The sequence below is a fragment of the Phoxinus phoxinus genome (assembly GCF_949152265.1).
Source record: "Phoxinus phoxinus genome assembly, chromosome: 22".
In the NCBI taxonomy this organism is placed as follows: domain Eukaryota; kingdom Metazoa; phylum Chordata; class Actinopteri; order Cypriniformes; family Leuciscidae; genus Phoxinus; species Phoxinus phoxinus.
In genome coordinates this window covers 9,333,913-9,352,816 of record NC_136897.1, presented here as the reverse complement: position 1 = coordinate 9,352,816, position 18,904 = coordinate 9,333,913, and the positions used below count along the sequence as shown (strand labels likewise).

The following is an 18,904-nucleotide window of genomic DNA, read 5'->3' as shown; positions in this document are numbered from 1 at the left end:
ATCATGAGGAAGGTGAGGGATCAGCCCAGAATTACACGGCAGGACCTGGTCAATGACCTGAAGAGAGCTGGGAGCACAGTCTCAAAGAAAACCATTAGTGTAACACTACGGCGTCATGGATTAAAATACTGCAGCGCACGCAAGGTCCCCCTGCTCAAGCCAGCGCATGTCCACGCCCGTCTGAAGTTTTCCAATGACCATCTGTATGATCCAAAGAAGGAATGGGAGAAGGTCATGTGGTCTGATGAGACAAAAATAGAGCTTTTTGGTCTAAACTCCACTCGCCGTGTTTGGAGGAAGAAGGATGAGCACAACCCCAAGAACACCATCCCAACCGTAAAGCATGGAGGTGGAAACATCATTCTTTGGAATGCTTTTCTGCAAAGGGGACAGGACGACTGCACCGTATTGAGGGGAGGATGGATGGGGCCATGTATCGCGAGATCTTGGCCAACAACCTCCTTCCCTCAGTAAGAGCATTGAAGAGGGGTTGTGGCTGGGTCTTCCAGCATGACAACGACCCGAAACACACAGCCAGGGCAACTAAGGAGTGGCTCCGTAAGAAGCATCTCAAGGTCATGCAGTCTCCAGACCTGAACCCAATAGAAAATCTTTGGAGGGAGCTGAAAGTCCGTATTGCCCAGCGACAGCCCCGAAACCTGAAGGATCTGGAGAAGGTCTGTATGGAGAAGTGGGCCAAAATCCCTGCTGCAGTGTGTGCAAACCTGGTCAAGAATTACAGGAAATGTATGATCTCTGTAATTGCAAACAAAGGTTTCTGTACCAAATATTAAGTTCTGCTTTTCTGATGTATCAAATACTTATGTCATGCAATAAAATACAAGTTCATCGATTTCAGTTCAGCTTTTAATACAGTCATACCATCTGATTTGATCATGAAATTACACAGGCTTGGCATTAGCATATCCATCTGCAATTGGATATTGGACTTTCTGATCAACAGACCCCAGAAGGTGAGGTTAAATAACCTCTTCTCCACTACACTTCCTCTAAACACTGGTGTGCCACAAGGGTGTGTGCTCAGCCCATTACTGTACACCCTCTTCACCCACGACTGCTCCCCCATTTACAACACTAACTCCATCATCAAATTTGCAGACGATACAACGGTGCTTGGCTTGATCAGGGACAATGATGAATCAGCCTACAGGGAGGAAGTGCAGCGTCTGGCTGCATGGTGTGCAAATAACAATCTTGTGCTCAACACCTCCAAAACCAAAGAGCTCATTGTTGATTTTCGGAAAGCAAAGGCAGGCACCCACATTCCCATTTACATCAATGGGGCTGAAGTAGAGCGGGTCACTAGCTTCAAGCTCCTGGGTGTCCACATTTCACAAGACCTCTCCTGGTCACTCAATACCTCCATTATGATCAAGAAAGCTCAACAACGCCTCTTCTTCCTCAGGAAACTGAAAAAAGCTGAACTGTCCCCTCAGATCCTCTGTTACTTCTACCGTTGCACAGTTGAGAGCATTCTCACTAACTGTATCACGGTGTGGTATGGGAATTGTACAATGGCTGACAGGAAAGCACTACAGCGAGTGGTGAAAACTGCACAAAAAATCAATGGCACATCACTCCCAGCCATTACTGATCTACATCACTCACGGTGTTTGCGACGTGCTCAGAATATCACCAAGGACCACACACACCCTAGTCATGGACTGTTTTCCATCCTCCCGTCTGGGAGACGTTACAGGAGCCTCAGGAGTCGCACCAGTAGGCTCAGAAACAGCTTTTTTCCCAACACCATAACACTGCTCAACATCAAGTCCCAACACTAGCCCTTGTCCCTGTGCTGCTCCGCCGTCGTTTCTCTCCTTTATTTATTTATTTATTTATTCCTCTTGGATTATAGACTGTCTGACTACCTCTGATCATTATGCATTTAACCAATACATCTTAACTATGCACTATATGAAATCTCTATGGCCTATGGACCTTCTGAATTTTTTATCGAACTTTTTAAGCATTGCTATGAGAATAAGCACTTTAATAATTTATTGACTGGTTAGATGTAAAACTGCATTTCGTTGTACAGGCTGAAAACTTGTGCAATGACAATAAAAGTTGAATCTGAATCTGAAATGAATTAATTAAAAATCAAACAATGCGATTTTCTGGATTTTTGTTTTAGATTCCGTCATTAACTGTTGAAGAGTACCTATGATAAAAATGACAGACTTCTACATGCTTTTTAAGTGAGAAAACCTGCAAAATACTTATATATCAAATACTTGTTCTCCCCACTGTATATGAATCTGGCAGGTATCTGATATAAAGAGCAAAAGGTATATCAGACCTTCCTCATGCTGTAGGCGAAGAGAAAGCCCATGTTATAGCCCACCACCCTGAGGAGAGATAGGGTCTGCTGATGGTCGTCTTCAGTCTCTCCACAGAAGCCTGTGATGAAATCACTGCTCAGACTGACTCCTGAAACATGATTTATCAGGGACAGAGAGGAACATCATAAATCACAGCACTTCATTTACATCACATCATAACTTGACACTACATTGATTATTGAGGCATTTAAAAAAACATTTGAAATCATTCTTTGACATGTATTTTAGTATTTTTAGCAAAATGATGACACTATTTCTCATCTGTCACATGCTCAAACATAACTCAATATTTTATATAGATTAATAGAAGTTAAACTAAAGAAAAAAAGTATATACATGTATCCTAAATAGCATTTATAAATAGCAAATTAATATTATGCCCTGATGGTTCATTTTAAAATATACCTCTTTGGTCCCACTTTATATTATTACATTACTATGCACTTACAGTACATTATAAAATTAAGCATTTCATAATGTAGTTTATTGTGTACATACATTCTGTTCTGCAAAACTATTGTCAGATTTGCAATAGCTATTTGCTGTTATTGAGTTTAGGATACAGGTATGATCAGAGGTAGGTGTAGACCAGGGATGTTCAACTTCGGTCCTGGAGGGCCACTGTCCTACAGAGTTTAGTTTCAACCCTGACAAAAGCTCTTTTCTAGTAATCCTGAAAACATTGATTAGCTTGTTCAGGTGTGTTTAATTAGGGTTGGAGCTAAACTCTGCAGGACAGTGGCCCTCCAGGACTGAAGTTGAACATCCCTGGTGTAGACGGTAGGCATTACAGTATGTCTAAGTTTAAGTTTAAGGTTAGATGCAACAGTCAACAGTGTAATTACATTCAGTTACCGGTACTTGAAATGTAACTACAACTAACAATAGCAGTACACCACAAAAAAAATGTCACCCAACAAATTAAGAGTAGAATTCTTACTGCTACATTTGATACATTTTGTATTAAAAAAACTTAATTTAAAACTATTACAAATTACTATTTTGTTTCAAGAGTGAAAGTGCTCACATGTAACACATTGGTTCAACATTTGAAGTGGATCAAAAACTTTCATCAAAGTTATACATGAATTTTGAACAATACACGTTCTTGTCTTAGGGCAACGTTGATTTACTTTTTTGATCCACTTCAAATGTTGACTACTGTATTTTTTTTTTTTTTTAAAGGAACATTTACAAACATAAAAAACATGATCTAACTCTTTATGAGCTAATTAAACAATAATAATTTGGTTAATTACATTGACAGTGAATGAAGAACTCACTATTTGTATACAGCCTCTTAATATATTAACAATGTAGAGACTACAAGATATTAACCATGAATTAACTAATAGTTTGCAAATGATCTGTAAGTACTTTATTACAACATACTTAAAGTGTTACCAAAACACCTAATATAAAGTGGGTCTACCTCTTTTATTAGGCTTCACACTTGTCAGATATTAACAGAAACGTCAGCTTTATAATCAGCTTTAGCCTGAAGGTCATCTTCTAACATTTCACATGCCATGAGTTCAAAAAGGTCACACAGATATAGTTTATTTTGAATATTTTTTTTTAACCTCATCAGACTTTCTTATCTGGTTGAAATAATCCTATAGTGTCAATTTATACAAATGTTGATTTGAAAATAGATTTGTCATCATTTATAATTATTCTACAAATTATTTGATATGATATTCAGATGCTCCAACACCTCTGAATAGATGACTGCAACTCCTGCGAGGACTCAGAATCAACATGCACCAATGCTATTTTTTTCTATACAGTATATCCATATCATATGTTAACAACATGTATACTTTACTAATTGTTTCTGACTCAAATTAATATATTGTTTAAATTAATGCATTGTTAGCTAACATTTCTGAAATGCATAACTTGGACACAGTCACCTCTGATAACAGATCACTTGAATTGTAGTGTATACATTTTCTGTAGCGTTATACAAATAAATGTAAATGGAATTAAAATGTAAATAGATATACATCTGTACATGTTTGACAGATTAATACAAAATAACTTGTACATACACAACTATTTTATCAGTTCTGTAGGCAGTTTTGTCCCACTACTCAAGAATCAGTTGGTATATTCAATTGGTATATTTCATAGTGACAAGCTACCTGGTATTATTTTACGAATGTTCTCCACAAGCTCAAGATATGCCTCTCGGGTGTAACTAAGAAAGAAAACAAATGACAGGTTTAAGGAAATTAAATTATAAAACACTTGTATTATTGCATTCACATCATGTCCTATAGTTCAATAATCAAAAGGCAGGTTGTTTAAATAATCTGTGACCGCTGTTTCTCAGGGTGCTTCTATTAGGCAAGAAAAAAATTTGAACTGAACGCCTCGGTTATGTATGTAACTTTGGTTTCCTGAGTAAGGAACGAGATGCTGCGTCAGTAGCTGACGCAATAGGAACACCCTCCAGGTGTTACGATTGCCTGAAGCCAGTAAAAAAAAAAATCACAGCAATTAACTGGCCTCATAAGGGTGCACCCACACCATAAATCCTCCCCTTCGTTTAAACTACTGTTAACTTGAAGGTGTGCATTTGATCATTCCGATCCAAATTGAATGCAATATGCATTATGATCACTAGTTGCTGGCTTGTTTAAATGCAGATAAAACTATAGCTGGAATTGACATCTATACTGTAGGTGAAAGAGTCTTATATTTTTCAACCGGTATCAGTAATTTCAGCATTAAAGCGCAAGTCTGTTTGACAAAGGAATCTCATCCCAGCGTCTTGTAAACTGTACCGGCATTTATTATTCTGCTTTGGTTGAAGAAATCCAAATAGCAGTATTGCTTAATCTGTTTCTGACGAATAAATCTCAGTACAGTGTTATATATACGTAGACCTGGGTGATGCTCCCCTTTCTACAATGTAAAGGCCTTACAAATTATTGTTAGATTGATGTAATTCATCTAAATTTTGGCTGCATCTACAAGCAGAGAGCTACCTAGTGATCAAAACTGTTCCACTCGCTGAAAAGTCAGTATTTATGCACGAGACGGACGTGACTATGTATGCTTAGACAAGCTTTGACTTACAGCAAATCTATTTCCTTACTCTTTAACACTAGAACTCCCAAGACGGTCATTTTGACTGTTTTTTTTACTTTACAGTGTAACAACTTTGTTAAAATAAAATCAATGTGGCTGTAGGACTCTGACTTTTCCTAAACATGTGTATATTTTATTCTGACACTGTTATTTTATTAAAATCACAAAACTATTTCTACCTAGAATGGCCATGGCGGTCATTTTGACCACACACATTATAGATATCAAGTCCGCTACATTTCCCGCCATTGGTAATGAGTGTCCCCGTTGCATAGCATATTATATTACTTAATATATTATATTGTACAAGAAGTGCACAAATGAGCAAGTTTCGCAGAGGGACTTCATCATGCGACTGGCGAGCCAACTCGCTCCGACCACATGAAATCAAAAGCCACACAACTGGTGGTGCGAGAGCCAGGACCCGGGCAGGAGCAGACACAGATGGAGAGAAGGCGGCAGTGCCAAGTAAGGAGGAACTGCAAACAAAAATTAAACCAAGACATGTGCCAAATGTCACAAAGTGTGTGGGAGCTGCACATGAAAGGCGGTGTTTACCTGTGTGGACTGTGCGTAAGCGTCAGTGAATGATGCGGGGTGTTTGCGCCGTTCAAATGAGCCCACTTGAGGAAAATGTGTAAACCTGATTTTGTTAGTTAATATTTTTTTGTTCACTGAAACTAATCGCTCTAAAGCAGTTTGTTTTCTTGTTTAGCTAATGTTCATGTTTTTTCTTAGCCTGTTTTTGTGTGTAGCTACTGTATTGTGCTGCATACGTGTCCATAGGCCTGTCACGATAACAAATTTTGCTGGACGATAAATTGTCCAAGAAATTATCGCGATAAACGATAATATTGTCGATCTGAGACCATTTTCATCTAGAATAATGATAATGGCATAATAATGCACATACACCTTTCAAAATTCAATAAACGTTTATTTCCAGAGACTATTTAACACTGAAAATGGAAAACATTTTAAATATCCACAATAACAATGAACAAAACAACCAAAAACAATAAAAGCAATGGACTCTCAGTCTCTGTTAACAAAAAATGCACTTGAATAAACACCAAAAACAATAAGTTATTTCAACACAATATCTCGTTATTTCTAAATAATATGTGTGGGTGCATCTGTAAATCCGGTGACGCGTGTATTGATTTTTATTAATAAACAAGTGTTTTCTCTAAAAGTGTCGACTCGGCTGCAAAGATGAAGTTGACGATCGCCATCTCCGTGTGAACGCGCTTATAGAGAGAAATGCACATACATAGGCTAAGCCTAATAATGGATTACATAATCAGAGAGTAGGCCTAGCCTTTTTCTTTTTTCGTTTTGAATTATTTCGTTTAAAGACATTTCAAGCTTTGTGTATTTGATGTATTTGTCATGTCTGTATGAGGCATACACTGAGTTTCGTTAAGTGAGGATGTGCTCTAGTTCACGTGCAATGCAAGTGAGCGCGCGGGCGCCTCCGTTATATTTGTTTCGTCGGCCTATTCATTAAATACAGGCAATTGGTTGATAAAAAATTGATTAAAATTAAGATACAATTTATACAAAACGAAATTTACTTTAAAGAAAAGCTTTCTATAACAACTTCAACGGTCAAAATCATGTCTGACCCGCTCCATGTCTCATATTACGCATCCTATCTTACTCGGTCGTGCTGTTCCCTTTTCATAAATGGAAAAAAAAAATAACATTATAATATTTTAACAAATATGAAACGCGCTTTTTTTAATGGCTACAACAGTATAGTAGGCCTACATATCCTCTCTATTTGTACAAATTTCTGCACATTAATTTAATTCAGAATTTTGCACACACAAGTTGTTGAAAGGCATTTGTTCAAATCAAGTTCACGGATAATTGTGCGTGCATTTATTAGCCTAATCATTATGATACTAAAATCCTAACAAATAGGCTATGCTATGCAAAAAATAAGATGAGTTCTCTCGAAAAATCTCTCGTTCACGTTCATTGTATGAAAAGTGATTCGTTCAGTTCAGCGTTCGGCGAAAATATGAACGCGTTCATGCACAACACTGGTTACCGGTTTTAGTCGATACTGTTTTACAACAAATGCGACATACCGGCTCGCTCAGGTTAAGTGGTTCACCACGGTCATTCGGTTTGAATCCGAAGTGCTCCCACACTGCAGCTGTCGCGTTTGGCTTTGAAACCAATTCCATGTCACAACTTGCGTCTCGTCTTTTCGTTCTTCTCGGCAGTCGCCTCAAGCACTCCCGCCTTCCCACACAAAGTCCATGTGACTGACAAGCGCCGCCTCCCCACACAAAAGACAATGCAACTGACAAGAGGGTTCACTTCTCCTACGCTAAGGAAACGAGAGTTGTCATTCAGTCGCGGATAACAAACAAGTATGCAAATGAAATTATCGCGGCTAGAAAAATTATCGAGGTCATTTATCGTGCGATTAATCGATTTATCGACTATCGCGACAGGCCTACGTGTCCATGAAAGTTTTTACAATGTATTCAAATATATAGTGTTTTTGTTATTGTATATATGTTATAAGTTATGTTATTGTATCATAAGATTTGTTTTTATTGTACAAAGAAAATAAGAAAATATTTATCAATTAGGCTGGAAAATACATTTTCACATTCATTTGAATTTGAATTTAAATTTTGTGTCCTGATCTTTATTATTACCTATCGTAACATTGTAGATCCATTTATTTTTAGATTTTGTATTGATTATTGAACTTATTTACAAACAGGGCTGTACTAAACGGTATGAAGCTTTGACGTTTCCTAACTTTTTGCATGTCTATTCACGTGGTGAGTGTGGTGAAAAAAATATGTTTGACGCAAAACTTTTCTCACAGAGAGGCAGCAGCTGTCGGGGCAATCTTTCTTCTGTGCTTGTTTTAAGGGCATAACATGACGACAGGAATTAAAAGCTTCATTGGAAAACTTAAAGAGAAGGTTAAAATGTAGACATGACATGACGAATATGACGTTCAGTACGGCCATATGAACGTCAAAGTATGAACGGTCAGAATGACCGCTATGGTCGTTCTAGTATTTATGGAATTCCAGTAGTTCTACTGTTAAACAAGTAGAAGAAGTTGTTTAGAGTTAAGAGAAGAGTTACATGAGTAAAATTTGCAAATGCCAAACCACATTTGCATTTTACTGCATGTAACATCAAGTTTTTGAAAGACTTAAAGTATAAGCGCCACATTTTAACCCGTTTAAACCTGCATAACTCGTTTAAAATGTGCAGACATTCTTCATGGACTGTTGAATTGTTCTGACATGCACTGGCTCCCATGACAACGACTTGTCACAGGAAGTGCTAACTCGTGACTTGTAAACAAACCAGCCTAGGTGGCTAAGCTAACCTAACTTAACGTCCATTCAGCTTAAGCTAAGCAAAATTATAACTTCTACAGTTAGCGGTTAGCATAATTTACTTGAAGCCTTCAAGGTTCAAGGTTTACTACAGCTTGTGTGTACGCAGTGCAAAGTATTCTAAAATACTTTTCATTTAACCCCATTTAGGGTTTCTAATCTTTTCAATTTCTCTTTCAAGAAAGTTTTTTATTTTTTCTCTTTTACTTTCAATTCTTCTCAGCTGAACTTCACCTTCACTAGTTTAGGCATAGTCCTTGCTGAGTGCTGTAGGCTAAATTTGCAGTTACCTTGTCAATTAAACCTAAATTTAATTACATGTAAACTGTGTAGCTAGAGAATAATTCTTATAGTGATGAGAATTTTCATCAGCATGTTGACTAAACTTTTGGAGGGACACACCCACGGTGTGGTCTTGAACACGCAGCAGCTGTGAACCACTATGGAGTGTTGGTCCAAGCAAATCTAGAGGACCCTCTCTGGGATACATAGAAATCACTTCCAACAACCACAAGCAAACACCTGCCCCAAAACTACTGGACTTCAGGATGACAGGTGACACACTGTCAAGGCACCTGCGGACTCGACAACTGCTGCACCAACTCAGAAACCTGGACTTGGCTACTGTCAACATCACCTGCCGTGGAACGACCACCGCTCCAGAAGACGCAAACAACCAGAGGCCACCATGGCCTCCCAAGCCTTGTATGCTGGAGGTGTGTCTGATCTTTCTGCACTTTCAACGTCGATCGTGGTTGTCCATAGGAGGGACAACAATGATCGAAAAGGGGGAATCTGTAACGACTGAGACAAATCAGACACAATTATTTGGTATATGTACCAAACAATCTTTAAAACTCACTCTGGGATCTCTGGTCCCATCCCCCCAGTGAATGCAAGAAGGTCTTGGTTACCATGACCACGATCAGATAAGTTGGTTTTATGGCTGTTAAAAAAATGTGGTCACGTGCTTAAGACAGAGACAATGGGGGAGACAGAAACAATCTTTATTACAGACTTTGCTGCATTAATCATAGATGAGCTGGTCTATAAATAAACATACATTCCAGAACATTGTGTGTGATAATTTACTGTCTTGTGTAGTGTTTTTAATACTGTGTATTTTATGATTATGATTGAACCAATGGTCAATGTAACCTCTAATTAATCCTCATTTAATGACTCACACTTTAGTGTTTTTTATATTTATCGGAGTATAAATGGACACAATCCGCAATGGCTATGTCTAATCACACTTGAGACAGAGCCATAAATGCCCACCTGGACATTCTCCCTACTCTTCTGACTTCCTCACTCCTTGGATGCCAGCATGGCCTCTCCGGCCCAGGGCTGACAGGCCACAAATCTGCACGTGCTCAGCCATGTGCTCATGGAGAGAGAGAACTTTCAACCAGAACAGAGTCGAACTAACCAGGCAAGTTCTTTATATCTTCTTCCTCCAACGGAGAAGAAAACGATTACAACTTCCATGTTTGACACTCTCGCAACTATCAACAACTTAAATTTTCAACAACTTCAAGAATTGTATCCGCCGCACAACCCATACAAGTATCAATTTAATGAGGTGCTCTGAAAATGATATGCTGATGGTTCTTTTCATAGATCCATTAATGGATCTTTCCCATAGTTCCATTTCCTGCTTCCGGTTCCATTCTGTCACTCACCCTTTTTCCTGTGTGTGTGTGTGTGTGTGTGTTTAGATTAGTTATGTTTGTGATTTAGTTCATAAAACTAGTGCACAATACATGTTTGGTTCTGATTCTCTGTTTGCAACAAGGTTTACTTTACGATTTAGATTTTGACTACAGGCTCTTAGTACTGTAAAATAAGAAATACATTTCCCTTTTCCCGGAAATTAATATTTCTTAGAATGAATAAACAATTAACACCGAGTGTTCACAGCGCGAATAGGTGGGTTGACTGTAATATTAACTTTACTACATTAAGTTAATTATATTAACTGATCCAAATATTTATAATAAATTATAACAAGTTATTATTGATTATTAATATTTCATAGAGATAATTTGCTACATCATGCAGAATAAGGCATTAATATGTGCAATTAGTTAATAGTGAGATTTGGACCCCAAAATAAAGTGTTACCCCTCTTTTTAATGTTGGTCTGAAACTAATAAATAATTTGCTATTGTTTGTAATTTGCTTTTTTGTTTTTATTGTATGTTTACTTGTCTTCATTAACTTTTTGGAGACTTAGCCTAGAATTCTGCTGTGGTAAAGAAAATTGTGTATTGGCTATTTCAATCAAAATATACTTTTTTATATTTTATATTATATACATTTATATTATATTTACTCATTTTAGGTTTTGATCATATCGGCCACTCATTATTGTGTTAAGTAATTAAAGTAATTACAATATTGACCAAAATAAATTACTTTTGTCATAATCAAGCAGCCCAGCTATTGTCTCTATTATGTGTAATAAGGTTAGCTGACAATACACAGCCCTATAAACGATTCTTACCCACGTCTCATAGCATGAAGAACCTGACTGCTGCCACTCTGTGCTGGCAGATGGATCTGTTTGCAGATGTTCCTTCTCTCCTGAATCAAGTGTAACACCTGTTTTAACAAAAAAAAAGTTAAATTAAATATTGTAATAACAGGCAAAGGGCCATTTTAAATAGCCTACGCCAGCGCAAACACTTTTTTTTTGGTGTTAAAAACTACTATAAGGATTTACTAAAGACATGCAGTGAGAAATTAGAGATGAAAAGGTGTGGACAGGTATTTTTGCAAAATTTATGGGAGGAGAGTATTTAAATAAATCATGCAATGTGGGTTTGCGCTAGTCAATAAAATTTTGCGCCATTATTTACCACCTCAAAAAAGCATGTCTTAAAAGGGTTAGTTCGCCCATTCAAGACATGAGGTTGTATGCAATCCTTACCAGCACTATAGTGCATAAACACTGACCCACTCTGTGGTCACCTCCCTTGTCAGAGTTCTGGCCACTGGAAGTTTTTCAAGAAAGTAGTCCTGGTTAGTTTCCGGGGCCACAAAACTGTGCGTTTTTACGTGAAAAAATGATTTGCGTTTCAAAGCTTGATTAATTTACATCACAAAAATCACACCAGACAAAATGTATTACCTCAGTTTTAATCGGCATTATTTTCTTTCCATTTCTGTCAATCAGCACTGCTGTCAACGTCAACAGTGCGCACGTTCCGATCAGCTGTTCCATAGTGTTTACACAATCGAATGACAACGACGTAAAAAGTAGAAAATGAACAATGGTGTGAACTTGTAAATTGCCAGGTTGTGACCACAAGAATGTGCCGGGATCACCGTTCACATTCTATCGTTTTCCTGTTTTGGATATAGCTACGAGACAGCTTTGGCAGGTTGCCATCGGCTACTCTGCGGGAGCAAAAATATCCAGAATCAAGGATTTTCGTGTGTGCAGTGCTCACTTCAGCGAAGACGATTACATCCCCAACCAAGGAGGAAAAAGAAAAAAAACTAATTTTAAAGAGTTTTGCTGTACCAGTAACACGGGTAAGCTCTATTTACTAACTTTATGATCCCATGTCTAAACTGTATGGTAAACAAGCTGATGTTTAGACTCCAGTGGAAATCCCTTTGGCGTTGTGCTAAAATGACTTTCATCATCATCTGTACCGTCTGACATTGTGCTAAAATTGGTTTCATCATCAGAAGTTTCGTAGTCAGACATGTTGTCAGCGAGTCGCGCTATCAACAGCTGAACGGAACGTGCTGACGTTGACAGCAGCGCGGATTGATAGAAATGTAAAGAAAATAGTGCCGATTAAAACTGAGGTATGAATTTTGTCTGGCGTGTTTTTTGTGATGTAAATTAATCAAGCTTTGAAACGCGAATTATTTTTTCACGTAAAAACGCACAGTTTTGTGGCCCCGGAAACTAACCAGGACTACTTTCTTGAAAAACTTCCAGCGGCCAGAACTCTGACCAGGGAGGTGACCACAGAGTGGGTCAGTGTTTATGCACTATAGTGCTGGTAAGGATTGCATACAACCTCATGTTTTTAATGGGCGAACTAACCCTTTAACCCACTTTGCGCTTGACATGGCTGCTATAGTTGCTGGTAAGAGGACGAAATTGTAGAGAACTCGCTTGGTAGAGGGGAGAGAATTTTCTCCTCTTGTGTTAATTTATTTGGAATGCCAGAAGAAAATTGTATTCTAACATACTATTTGCCAAGCCATGCTATTTTTTTATTTGCCACGCCCGTGTTGTAAGTAGATTACCCACACTTGATTATCATAGGCTCTGCTTGTTTGCGACTCTACACTAATTTGTGCTGCTCTTGGTAGTGTTATGGAGAACTCCGACACAATGGTAAAGTTTTTATTGGTATTTATTGGCAGATGGCAAAGGAGGAGAAAACAACAGCATAGATGATAGTGAGAAAATACTTAATACTGGTAAGTAAAAAGGCCAAACTGATAAATGTGACGTGTTAGATTTTGCTGTATTTCGCCAAGCAGTCGTTTGGGTGGCTTGTCGATGTATTCGATTTCACTAATACACAAAATAAAGTAAGCTTGACCAGAGTTCTTGTGGGGAGAAGAATTTATTGAAGGTAGTAGTGTAGCACAGTTCTTCAGCAGCAATGTTAGCGCGCAGGCTTTCAAAGAATCGAAACCAAAAGTTCTGTCTGTGGGACAGAGCTTAAAGCCTGGAACACACCAAGCCGACGCCGACAAACTAGCGTTGATGAAAGCCGACAGTGTTTTCGCCTCGCGTCGGGGTAAAAAGCTGCACTTGAACACACCGAGAGAACTACTATGGCGTTCCGATCGGTTCTTTAATATGACTTTGCAGCACGCACTCGTCTCAATGAACGTGACGTCTGCGTCTGCCGAACGTGACGTCTGCGTCTGCAGAACGTCTCGTCTGCGTCTGCCACATCACTCGTTCGTCTGCCGAACGTGACGTCTGCGTCTTCCGAACGTCTCGTCTGCGTTTGCCACATCACTTGTTCGTCTGCGTCTGCTGGTTTCCAGCACATTCCACACACTTATTCGTTCTTTATTATTTTTCCCCACTGATCTTCAATTGTAGCCTATGTTATTAGCAATTAAGTGATTTTACCTTGCTTATGTATAGCTTTTTATTCCAAATAGTAAATATTAATTTACACAAATGATCATGTTAAAATTTGTGTTTGCCATTGTTTCTTGTCAACATATCCACAGATAGCCTCACTCTTAGAAGAAAAGGTTCTATATAGAACCTTAAAAGGTTCTATAGGCGCTTTGAATTTGGAACCCCTAAAAGGTTCTACACTCTTAGAAAAAAAGGGTTCATTGGGGTTCTATAGAACCATAGGGTTCTTTACTCAACTCCAAAGAACCTTTTATGCTAAAAGGGTTCTATAATGACAAGAAAGAACCATTTCTTGGGTTCTGTATAGAACCTTTTAGGGGTTCCAAATACGAATAAATCATAAAAAAGCATGTATGTAGCCTACTATTCACCACTAGGAGTCTCTTGACCAATACAAAAGAACGTAGTTGTAAACATTTGGGCTGATTTAACTAACATATATAATATTTGTAATGTTTAATTTTAGAGTTGTAATATTTCGTTTTAGATTTTCGCCGAAGTTTGATTGCAGGCGGTCTGACAGTTATCATCAGAATTATACTTAAAAACAGATAGGTCTGCACCTCAAGAGAAATGCGAGCACAGTTCATTATTATTACTTAGCCTAAATGTCTTTGCTTATACTAATAATAATAATAATTAGCCTATCGTTAATATTATCAGCCCAAGGCTACATATTTAGCTAGATTGGCCCACAGCTTTTATCCCAGTTGCAGTGAGACTGTTGAACGAGCATTCCTCCTATTTATACCCAGCCCGCCACAACACACCACAATTCTCTCTATACACAACTTTAATAGTTGGGAATGCATTGCTGTAATATTTACTACATCTCACATATTGTTTATACGGACATAAATTGTTATGTCCCTGTCGACTGGTGATATAACGGATTGCACTTTATCGACTTTTTATTGCACTTATAGCCTATTGTAGGATTATCTGATGTTATTTCGTTGTTATTTAGCCTATAAGAATGACAAAAAATACAAATAAATAAAGAACAAACAATATTTAGAAGACGCTTTTATCCAAAAAAGGAACAAAGCAATTGGTCAAATGTCAGTCATAATAAAGGTTAGACAATAATAATACAGGGTTTTATTTGATTATCACAAACAAACACGAGATTTTGACGCATATCCAAAGGTTTGTGCGGTGTGGAGCGCGCACTGCATGGCACGGAGGCGCGGGCGCGAACACTTGTATTTTCCTATCAACAGTGGAAAGTAAACAACTTAAAATACTCATAATTTATGGTCATACAGAAAATGAAATAAAACAATCAGGCGCGCTTTCATGATCTCCGTGAACATGAGCGCGTCTAAAAAATGAACTGAAACAAAATAAAGCTTGAAATGTCCACTTTTAAACGAACAAATTCGAATCGAAAGCAAATACTGTCTGATTATGTAATCCGTGAACGGTGCATTTCTATAAAGGCGCATCTGCTTTACAGCGGAGATGGAGATATGTTTGCAGCAATAAAAAACTATTCAAATGCCTCGTTATTTTTTCAGACACATTTAGTATCATTAGCCTATAAACCACCTATAAATCACCTCTCTGTATGGTTCCAGAGATGGCTATTCTCATTCAGCACTGCGGGGAAAATAAATTTGGCATTAGAAAACCAGTAAAATAAAAAATAAATAAAAAATCCATATTAATTTGTGAATATTTTAAATGTTTAATACGGGTTATTAATCCGCTGGCACGATTTGTTAAACCGAGGGAACAGTTTGAGAATTCGTGAGAACGGTTTATAAACGGATTATATAAAAAATAAAAATAGTATTTTTCAATTCTATTCTTCTATTTAAAGGATCTACAGAAACAGTGGTTGTGCGATCGAGTTTTCTGTTTTCTAGTTTAGTGCTGTAGCCTAGGCCTTTTAAAACTATAAAAAAAATTTAAAACACAATAACAACCCCAACAATAAGCTATAAAAATTAAATAGCCTAGGCCTAAATCAATTTTGTTTCTTCATATTTCTATCTTTGTGGGGGCATTTGGCCCTCAAAATGTGGGTTAAACAAGAACACACACACACACAATATCCTATATATAAACATTCTAAATCACAGACGCAGACGTCACGTTATAAGGCAGACGCAAGTGAGACGAGTGGACGTTGCAAAGTCATATTAAAGAACCGATCGCAATCGCTGGCGCACTGCACTGAGCAGTGCTGAGTAGCGTGTGCAGTGCGTGTTAGAGAAAATTATAATAAATGACTTCACTGCCACACGTGAATGACGTGTAACGTCTGACTTGACACTTCACTGCTACGCGTGATTTACGTGACGTCTGCGTGACGTCTGCGTGACGTCTGCGTGACGTCTGCGTCTTAAAATGAATGGAATAAATAGCAGAATAATTTTTTTTTTAAGACGTTGAGTGAGACGTTCATTGAGACGAGTGCGTGCTGCAAAGTCATATTAAAGAACCGATCGGAACGCCATAAACTACAGCCGACTGTCAGCTAGAATGTGCGTTCTCTGCGCCTGCGTGTAAATGTGTCAACTGTCTATTTCTGCAGATATATTCGTCTATATTCGTCATTCAAAAAGGGAAACCGCGATGCTGCAGATACACAAACCGTAAACAAAGCAGTGTGTGCTTACCGTTTTGAATATCAATCCTGCTTTCTTTATTTCACTCCGCTCATGTTAATATTGAAATATTCACCAAGGAACATCCAGGTAAGATGACGTAACATTAGAACATGTTATATGCCAATCTGTAGCCTACCGTTTTGACTTCTTTGCTCGCTGTTTTGCTATTATTCTTGTGCACTGACTCGCTCAGTAAGCTGAACAGCCAATCAGAGTTCCCTCTTTCACCGACAGCCCGTTGCCGATTCAATATGTTAAATCGGCCGAAACAAAGCCGTTGAGGACCAATTTCAGCCGACGGTGTTGAACACACAGAGAAAACTTAGTCGGCCGATGCACAAAAACTGCCCGACGGCCGACCGTCGGCTTGGTGTGTTCCAGGCTTTATACATGAAGAAAAAAGAACTACAAACAATAGATAGCCTACATGTTAGAACCTCCCACTGGAGATCTGTAATCTACCATGAAACATTCTGTTCCTTTGTTATTCAAATTATATAAGCCATTTGGTCATACCCTTAAAGACACAGTTTCAGTTGATTGCATCTGAAAATACACATAACTGAAATACGCAATCTTTCAATCGCCCCCTTTTTGACCACAAAACAAACTGTTCACTAGTCACATAGCATGCTGCACACAGACGCAATTTCTTTATGATGACAGGATAAGAGTTCATGGTGAAAGTTTGCATCCTTTTGTCAGCAGCCATATCACCCTGTAGCCCAAGACTGGTTGCAGACTGAAGCTAAGCAGGGTTGAGCCTGGTTAGTACCTGGATGGGAGACCTCTTGAGAAAACCAGGTTGCTGCAGGGAGAGGTGTTAGTGAGGCCAGCAGGGGGCGCTCACCCTGTGGCCTGTGTGGGTCCTAACGCCCCAGTAGAGTGACGGGGACACTATACTGTCAAAGAGCACCGTCCTTCGGATGAAACGTAAAACTGATATGGTCATTAAAAATCCCATGGCACTTCTCGTAAAGAGTAGGGGTGTAACCTGGCCACTATAGCTGGTGTGTTGTGAGAGCACTGGCGCTGTTGTACTGAGGCTGCCGTCGCATCATCCAAGTGGATGCTGCACACTGGTGGTGGTTGAGGAGATATTCCTGACATGATTGTAAAGCGCTTTGGGTGTACAGTATTTAAGCGCTATTTAAATGCCTCATTCTATTCATTCTTGAATGTTTGAGTCTGTACGCTTTTATTTTAAAGTTGTGAACTTGTGGAAGTGGCAGATAGTGTTGTGTTCTGTGAATGTTGTGTTGTGTTGTGTTCTTGGAACCACCACCCAAGTGGATGCTGCACACTGGTGGTGGTTGAGGAGAGACCCCCTGATATGATTGTAAAGCCCTTTGGGTATACAGTAGTACATATGAAAGAGCTATATAAATGCCTCATACAATTCTATTCTATGTTCAGATGTGTTCAGCTAGTTAGCCGGCGCAGTGCGGTGACTGGTCTAAGTGTTTGGACATTGCAGTGCGGGCGAGAGTGCGTGGACATCAGGGAGGAATTTCCCTATCAAACCACTGACTATAAAAAACTAATTCACAAGCACATTCACGTCCTTTTGTTCATGTAATTTGTACCATTTGTACCATCATTGTAATTACGTTTATGTTATGTATCTAGGATATCTGAGTATTAATCTCATAGGTTGTCGTAGAACGTGCTTCAGTTTACTAGAGATCATTTACTCTTCAGCTTTACCTCAAGCAGCTATTCCTTTTAGATGTTTCTTGATGATGTTTTTTTTAGATGAAAACATTGATGCATCATAGTGTTATTTGAGTCCTGTTGATGATCGAAATGAGAAAATGACAAAAATGCCCATCCCTATTATTTACTATAATTTCTAGTTGTTTATACTACTAAACCAACCAAATACAGCTTACCCAACATCACACATTAACCTGACATCACTAGCTTCCGTTATTGCTAGCACAACACGCTAGTAATTCGCTAGCCTGTTAATGCGCCACTCATGCACCCAGTTATTTATTTATTTATTTTTATCTTGCTCGCCCCTGACTTTGAGTTCATCAAAAGCCCAGGGGCCTCATTTATAAACGTTGCGTACGCACAGAAGGCGGCGTACACCGCTCTCTACGCAATAATTGGTATTTATATAAAGCAAACTTCACGGAAAAATGTGCGGTCCTTCACGCAAGCTCTGACCCAGGCGTACGCACAAAAACGGGTGAAATGAGAAATGGCGACACCGTCGGCAGATGGAAGAAACACATGAAAGTGTGTGAAACTGTAGACCGTTGTGTAAAAGAAATGGCAATACTGCCTCTC

The 18,904-nt window shown here is 38.6% G+C and overlaps 2 protein-coding genes across 3 annotated transcripts in view; both read right to left on the bottom strand.

Moving 5' to 3' along the window:
- Positions 1–18,904, bottom strand: part of LOC306991003 (uncharacterized protein) — a 538,544-nt gene that overhangs the window by 11,988 nt on the left and 507,652 nt on the right. The window lies entirely within an intron of this gene.
- cdk5rap1 (CDK5 regulatory subunit associated protein 1) overlaps positions 1–18,904 on the bottom strand; it is a 52,746-nt gene that overhangs the window by 11,830 nt on the left and 22,012 nt on the right. For both annotated transcript variants that reach the window (XM_079598418.1, XM_079598419.1), the window contains exons 8-10: positions 11,361–11,458; positions 4,514–4,569; positions 2,324–2,454 (exon numbers count right to left, since the gene is read on the bottom strand). In XM_079598418.1, coding sequence (XP_079454544.1) covers positions 2,324–2,454; positions 4,514–4,569; positions 11,361–11,458 — 285 coding nt within the window. The remainder of the gene's footprint in view (positions 1–2,323; positions 2,455–4,513; positions 4,570–11,360; positions 11,459–18,904) is intronic.